The 8,393-nt window shown below is 43.6% G+C and overlaps 1 protein-coding gene across 1 annotated transcript in view; it reads left to right on the top strand.

Annotated features, from left to right (window-relative positions):
* The first annotated feature begins 1,487 nt into the window (after positions 1-1,487).
* The window catches only part of KY (kyphoscoliosis peptidase), a 28,828-nt gene continuing 21,922 nt past the window's right edge, over positions 1,488-8,393 (top strand). The window contains exons 1-3 of the mRNA XM_067538619.1: positions 1,488-1,536; positions 6,420-6,494; positions 7,747-7,788. Of these exons, the coding sequence (XP_067394720.1) occupies positions 1,488-1,536; positions 6,420-6,494; positions 7,747-7,788 (166 nt within the window). The remainder of the gene's footprint in view (positions 1,537-6,419; positions 6,495-7,746; positions 7,789-8,393) is intronic.

Raw genomic sequence — 8,393 nt, 5'->3', positions numbered from 1 at the left:
TGTGCAGCTGGAATAGAACACGCGGTTATGCAGCTGGGAATAGATGGGCTCCTGACACCCAGTCCAGGTCCTTACCATTAGACCAGTGTTTTTCAAGCAGTCAGGTGTGACCCCGATGGGGATCATGAAAGGCAAGCCAGGGGTCAGAAGACATTCAAAACTTTATGCCAATCTGAAGCAAAGAAAACCTCACTCCCCATTCCCTGCGCACCTTTTCCCTTTCAAGGTCATGTATTCTCTGTCAACCTACTGAAACACACTCACAAATTATTGATACATTTTTTACTCATGTAGTAAAGGTAAGAGGGTAGGGTAAATTTTTTACTTCAAATAGGAGTTTGCCAACCTGAAAAGGTTGAGAAACACTGAACTAGACTATAATGGGGCTCCACTCATCATGTTGGCACCTCCTGCTAAGTTGTCTTGGGTATTAGTTCTTCAGGTCATTACATCCTCACCCACCGTCACCTCTGTTCCCGGACCCACATCATTTCAAGGACCACGGCATCCTCTTCATGACACAGCCCTCCAGCCATGTCACAATATATGCTCCCACCTTCCACGAGGCTAAGTGATGCAGTTCAACTGTTCCACCATTTCCCCAGTGGGAACTCAGGGTGTGGGGAGGAGCAGGGGACCTGGACTGCTCACTACTCCAGGTCCTAGCCCAGGGACCCTGTAGATGGCAGCCACGTGCTGCGTCTCTTCCAACTCCTCAGTACCTTTCTCTGGGCTACTTCCCCACAGCCCCAGCACCTTCTTTGTCCTTGCCTCAGGGCCTCAGCCTGTCAATCCCAGCAGCCAGGCAGAAGCTTGTTCTAGCTCCCCCAGTCTCTGCTAGCAGCGCTGCTCTGTCCAGGGTGCTAGCTGTTTCCATCCGCCCGTCAGGCACCCCCATCCTCTGTCCTTGAGCTCCAGGGAGTAACTGACCCTGCTCTGCACTGCAGCTCTTCTTATATGGGCTTGCCTGGCCCTGACTGGATGCTTCTCTCAGCCCCTCTCTAATTGGCTGCCTCTTGTGCAGCCTCCCTAGGACTCTATTAACCCCGGAGAGGCCAGTGTCGGGCCAAAGCCCCATCACACAAACTATGCAAGTATGATACATTTCAATAAAATGGAATTTGATTGATGCCAGTCATACCTCTCCATAGTTCTCCTTCCATTGTCTACTTCCTCAGGCAGGGTCTCAGCACCAATGCCTGAATTGCATGAACTATTCCCAACTAGCATGGCCTAGTTCACTCCACTTGCATTTGTAGCCCAGGAATTGGTTCACACAGCACATATTGAGCTCTGCTGTATCAATTTGCATTACAAGCTATAAAAGCTATAGAATGGAGTCTCAGTGCCATTTAGCTCACTGGTGCACCACATTTATAGATTAACCTGCTTCTGCAGTGGGTGCCCTCCTGCTATAGGATGAGAAAGTTCCATTTTATTCTAGTCACGGGCATGTTTTCTTCATACAAACAGGCCAGCCAGTTCAGATGCAGCCTTGCGAGCAGGTACCAGTCATTACTTCCTACACCAATGAAGGTATGTGGTAACCCAATGAACACTGATTTTCTGTAGCAATGCAGCATTCATCTCCTATTTATGTATGAGAGAAAACTTGCCCAGAACATCACCATAGCAAGAGACAAATCTGAAACTTTTTTATAATCTGACTGTAAAGGATGAAGAATTTGAAGAGTCATTGGGCAGTTCTTTCAAGAGTCTTGGGTCTGATCTACAACTAAAAGTTTTATCAGTATTGCTACTGGTTAAGGGTAAGGCTTTTTTAACCCAACATAGCTAAGCTGGTTAAAGTCCTAGTGTAGGTGGATTTATATTGAAATAACTGCACTTATACTAATATGGCTAATGCTGCTTCCTGAAACCAGCATAAACTATACTGGTATAAGTCCTTTCATAGTACTCTAACTGCATCCACATGAAGGGGTTTTGTCGGTATAGCTAAATTGGCATAACTCTACCAGCAAAACCCTCCTAGTGCAGAGCAGACCTTAAGAGAACAAGGAAAGTAACAAGAGTTTGTCGGATGGATCAAATTATTTCTTTACATAGTGTAATGGGGCCATCTTTGGTTTCATTCATCCTGTATATCTGTTCTATACTAAAATTGATATTTAAAGCCTTCTTGGGCCTTCAAAAAGTGGATCTTGATTAGGGATGATGATAATAATAAAATAATAATAATAAATCACAAAAACTTGAGAGACTTTCATTCCAATGGTTTTCAAAACTGTTTTTTTGCATTTTAAAACTTTCTGTGGAATTTTTGTATCAACTTTTTGTTTTTGTTTTCCAAAACTGGTTATTTTTGAAAATAAGCATTTCTAGGATGGCTATGGCAGCACAACATTCCTAGTGAGGGCACAGCTCAGACCTACCAAGTGCAGCTTTTCTGGCATAGCTTATTCCAGTACGTGTCACCTTCCTAGCAAAATAAGCTATACCGGTAAAAATGCAGCTGTCTACATTAGGGGCCTTTGCTGCCAGATCTCACCACACCCCTGACTGACAAAATTAGCTAGGCCAGCAATGTTTATAGTGTAGATCTGGCCTAAATCTTGAGTGTTGAGCCCTGAGCTCACAATATTGCAAGATCACTACACAATAATATCCAGGTTGTAGTTAAATGTTTTCCTGCAAGGTCATTTCATTCTCAGAAATAACATCAGCAGAGTGGGTGTCCACGACAAGAAATTGTTCATGACACCGACAAGCTCAGAGGACGGGAATGCTGCCATGTCACAAGCAATATCTTTTTCTGCATAAGTTAATTTCATAAATGGGTCTGTTTTTACAATTTCGCTTCTTTTTATATTTTACTTTTGAGAACAGGAAAATCAGTCAATCAATTAAATGTCTGTGCTTTTTGTAATGTCTCTGTCTCTTTAATGTAATGAACATTTTAAAATGTTCAATTTCTTTTTTAGTTGGGATCCCTGCTTTATTGTGTTACGTTCTGTTAGACCAAGTGGACCATTATTATTAGGGTGATTACGAGCGTGTCTGACGTGTCCATCACCATAGAACTTAGGTGCACTTACAACGCTCTTACACTACGAATCACATTTCCCAATTACAGTCCCAACAGCACATCTCTTTCGAATTGGAGAAAAGAGTCCAGAGGAGAGCAACAAAAATGATAATAGGTTTAGAAAACCTGCCCTCTGAGGAAAATTTAACAAAACTGGGCGTGTTTAGTCTTGAGAAAAGATGACTGTGGGGGGACTTGATAACAGCCGTCAAATATGTTAAGGGCAATTATAAAGAGGACAGGGATCAATTGTTTTCCATGTCCACTGAAGGTAAGACAAGGAGTAATGGGCTTAATCTGCAGCAAGGGAGATTGTTAGATATTAGGAAAAAAATCTTTCTAACTACAGGGGTGGTTAAGCTCTGGAATAGTTGTCCAAGAGAAGCTGTGGAATCCCCATCATTCTTGGTTTTTAAGAACTGGTTGGACAAACACCTGTGAGGGATAGTCCAGATTTACTTGGTCCTGTCTCAGCGCAAGGGGCTGGGCTTGATGACCTTTCCAGGTCCCTTCCAGCCCTACATTTCTATAATTCTATGAAACTTAGCCAGCTGGCTATGGCTGCTCAGAACAGATATCCTAAAAATGAAGCACACAAAATTTGGCCCTACAATGAGCTGTGGTTAGGAGACCAATGCACCCGTATGCAGCTCATTGGAGGGTTAGGACCTTAAGCCCAGAATCACTGAAGCACTTTGGTGTGTCCTGAAGTTTAAGCACAGAAGTGGTCTTCCTGAAATGAGTGGGACTACTCATATTCTTAAAGTTGGGCATGTGTTTAGGAGCTGTGGTTACAGTGGCCTTCACAACCACTTCTGAACGTTTAGCTGCATGGAAGAGGAGATTCTGGAGCTTGTACTTAATAAAAGCCTGAACTGGAAGATACATTTTGCATCTCATTGTAAACATGGCCAATTTCAGGTTTGACGTATTCCTGGTGGGAGCAAATTGTCCCCAGCATCCCTAAGTTTCAGCCTAGAGACAAATAGCTCTAGCATTGCTCTAGCTAAACACAGCATTCTTGGCCATGCACAGGAGAGGAGCTTCTGAGAGAATGGGAGTCCTAATTATGTCATCCAATGTGCACGAGGGGGGGCAAGCAGAGGCACCCCCCCCCCTCCCCCAAGCAGCAAGACCATAGAACTGCACTGGGGTGGAAGCTGGCAGAGCTTGTAGCTGCAGCGCTGGGCAGCCAGATCCCCTCCTCCAGGAGCCAGCATTCTCCAGAGTTCACTCACCCCACCCCTTTCTCTACCTTCACCAATCAGCAGCTGAGGCTGTATGGAGTGACATTCCTCCTAATCAATAGCAGCGGGGCAGTGAGCAGAGCCAAGTGAGTCATGGGGGAGCACAGGGTCCCCGGTGGTGAGAGCATTGGGTACCCCACAGTGGCTGTGCAGAGGAGGGGGAAGCACAGGTTCCTCAGTTTTGCCGCTGGGGAACAGTGAGTTTCTCCAGCCTCCGGGTTGTGGCGGCAGCATAGAATGGGCCCCCTGCAAAAGGGGTTGTATTTTTATTCCTGTGCAAGCCCCTGTTTTGGCCTTTGAATCTAAACCTTTTCCTAACTTGCCAGGCATTCTCATTCGCACAGTAGAAGTGGCCTTGGCTTTATAGATCCATAGATTTCAAGGCTAGAAGGGACCACTGTGATCATCTAGTCCGATCTCCTGTATGACACAGGCCAGAGAACGTCCCAAAATAATTCCCAGGGCATATTGTTTTAGAAAAATATCCAATCTTGATGTAAAATTGCCTGTGATGGAGAGTCAACTATGACCCTTGGTAAATTGTTCCAATGGTCAATTACTCTGACCGTTAAAAATGTACACCTTATTTCCAATCTGAATTTGTTTAGCTTCAACTTCCAGCCACTGGATCATCATAGAGCTTTCTCTGCTAGATAGAAGATTCCATTATTAAATATTAGTTCCCCACATAGTACTTACAGACTGTAATCATCACCCCTTAAACTTCTCTTTGTTACGCTTTAGTGAGCCTACCACTCTAATGCAGGTTTCCCAATCCTTTAATCATTCTCATGGCTCTTCTCTGAACCCTCTCCAATTTCTCAACACACTTCTTGAATTGTGGGCACCAGAAGCGGTCACAGTATTCCAGCAGCGATTGCACCCATGCCAAATATAGAGGTAAAATAACCTCTCTATTCCCACTCACGGTTCCCCTGGTTATGCATCCCACGATTGCATTAGCTCTTTTGGCCACAGCCTCATATTGGGGGCTCATGTTCAGCTGATTATCCACCACGACCACCAAATCCTATTCAGAATCACTGCTTCCCAGATGGAGTCCCCCATCCAATAAGTATGGCCTACATTCTTTTTCCCTAGATGTATACATTTACATTTAGCTTTATTGAAATATATATTGTTTGCTTGTGTGCAGTTTACCAAGTGCTCCAGGTCGCTCTGAGTCAATTACATGCCCTCTTCATTATTTACCACTCCCTCAATTTGCATATGATCTACAAACTTTAGCAGTGATGACTGTATATTTTCTTCCAGGTCATTGATAAAAAATGTTAGAGTAGGATCAAGAACTGATCCCTATGGGATCCTACTGGAAACACACCCACTTGATGATGATTCCCCTTTTACAACTTCATTTGAGATGTATCAGCCCATTTTTAATCCATTTAATTCTGAAGAAGAGCTCTGTACAGCTCAAAAGCTTGTCTCTTTTGCCAACAGAAGATGGTCCAATAGAAGAGATTACTTCACCCACCTTGTCTCTCTAATATCCTGGGACCAACATGGCTACATGACTGCAAATATTAATTTTACATAATTCTAGTTTTTTAAATCAAAATATTGTGCAGTAACCAGTCAAGCACACAACACCATATTGAAACCAAGCTATGCGCTCTTAGAATTCTGGTTCCGTTTCCAATTCATTGTTAAGGGGAGAGAGGCTGTGGAATATTTTAATATCTGCTGCACCAGGATTCTGAAGTGCATAGGATCATTTCTGATTTGCTTGTTTCACAGATTTGCTTCTTCTTCTGTCCATAGCTGCAAATCTGTACACGTCATTTAAAAATAACACAACACATATATCTTCAAAGCAGCCATGTGGACAAATCATTTGCACTGACGCACCAGCTCACTGAGGACGTTCTGGTTTTCAAACAGAGGAGAAACAGGCAAGGGAGGAAAAGCTGGACAAGGGGGATGTTAAATTAGAAAGAAAGAAGTTGAAGAAGCCCTATGAGTCATTTTAGTATTAGTACAATATTAATGAATGTGGTTTGCAATTGAAAGAGTGATCTGCCTTTCGGTATTTTCAGTCTTATGTGTTTTCACTTTCTAGTTGCCTTTTTATTCCTTGCCCACTTCTCACTCTTTATTCATTGCAGGAACTCATGTGACTGTCGAGGTACATCCTAGGAATACCACCCCACAGCTGTTCAGGAAATTCTCCCCTGGGAAAGGTACATCACTGTTTTAAAACATTTGTGCCACCTAAAATATGGCATATCAGCTGCACTAGAGAGCAGGGAGAAGAAGCGCTCATTTGATTACCACAGCGTTAAACCTGTTAGCTTACTATCTGTGCATATCAATGAAAAATGTAACAGAAAGGTGGTACAGCACAAAGTGTGATTTTCTAAAGTTCATAACTCAGTCAAATCCAAACTAACTGTCACAGGAACATGCAATGACAGTTCCCCTCAGTAACCGCTACTTCCATGCCTTATTTAAGCTTCCAATCGCCAGCTGCTCTATACAGCTGCTAAAAATAATTTTTAAAAAGATTTTTTTTTTAATAAGAGTGTGGTTCCCTTTTCATATCCCTCGGGCTTAAAAATGGATTAACTTAAACCATTTTGACTTACATTTAAAACAAAACAAAGTTTCAGCTTGAAAGACCAAATGGGAAAGTTTCAGAAAGTTATGTGCAACACAAAACAGGGGATTGAAGTGGAAAGGCCTATACAAATTTAACTTGATCACCCATTCCCACTACAATAAATCTCAAGCATTCCCATATGATTCCTGTGTTCTCCCATTGCCAGGACTGTTGTATAGCGTTAGTGGTGCAGAATGGGACCTGTATTTTGGCCCCAGAGGTGGCTACATTTTAGTAGTGGATGAAGTGATTTCTGTAATCAGACACTATCACATCTTGCCCTTATTTACACCCTTTGAAGCTGGCAGGGCATTGAGACTGGAAGGGTGTACGTGAATTTTGAACACACTGGATAAACCATTTTGGAATTCTTCAAGAAAAGAACTAATGAAACATAAGGAACCGTTACTTTTGTGGTACCCAATACAAAATACAATGGCAATCCAAGTCCATCTGTTTAATATTTTCCCAGCTCACAAAGCAGACATAGGCTGACCTAGACTAAATTAAAGAGAGGAATGGATGCACTTTTTCCTTAGTGGCAATAGCCTTGATAGAGAGAAATCTACATTGTGATCAATGTAACAGTGTAATCAGGACTATTCAAGACGGTGTGCCTGGGTGAAAAGGAGAAAATGCTCAGTGCATCTGGAGCCTGACCCAACACACCTACTGAGGGCAAATTAAGATGTTCCATGGGCTGTAATAGGAATGGGATGGAGCCCAGGGTGCTCACAGAGGTGTTTAGGCAGAGGGAGAGGTTGCCATGATGACAGGTGGCGTTTTCTTCCACGGAGTAACTCTTGACTACTTCTGTCTGGGGGTTATTGCAGGAATCCGCAAGCTGCCCAGTCTGACCGGCCAGGATAACAAAGGTGAGACTGCTCGGTTACAGTGTATTGTGTGACAGTGAAAACACTAGTCCAGCTTCAGTGGAGTTGCTCCAACCATAAATTTGGCCCAACATCTCCCATTACGGGGCCCGCCTCTTGGGGCACTGGAGAGGCTGCCAGAAGCTCAGTTGAAGTGATGACTGTGCTACTTATAGGTGGACATGTGCCCAGACTCCCTGCTGTGCCAGCCCTGGCTCTTGCATCATAAGGAGCAGCTGGTAGTGAGAACAAAATCCTTTTCTTTGTGGCGACAGGGCCTCCCCCAGAACTACAGAGATCTCGCATTTGGTGACCTTCTGGTGGCTGCATCACCCCTGAAACCTGCTCCAGCTGATCTGTAGCTCATTCTGTGAAGGTGTCATTTAATAACTGTGCTGCAGGCGTTCATACAAGCGAAGATCTCTCTGAAACATACACTTTAATTTCTTCCACACAGTAAGCTATTTGGCTGGTTGACTGGCGGGACGGAATGCAATGTTCCCAGTCTTCAGCATACAAGAGAAGACAGCTGATGGTTTGTCAATGTGCTGTCTGCTACTTTCATGGTCATAGGACTGGTGGGAGGGGACGTTCTCTTTACTCATCTC

The sequence above is a fragment of the Emydura macquarii genome, unplaced genomic scaffold (assembly GCF_026122565.2).
Source record: "Emydura macquarii macquarii isolate MOO-44397 ecotype Brisbane River unplaced genomic scaffold, CSIRO-AGI_Emac_v2 contig_499, whole genome shotgun sequence".
NCBI classification, from domain to species: domain Eukaryota; kingdom Metazoa; phylum Chordata; order Testudines; family Chelidae; genus Emydura; species Emydura macquarii.
Note: the sequence above shows the minus strand (reverse complement) of the source record. Positions and strands in the feature narration are given on the sequence as shown.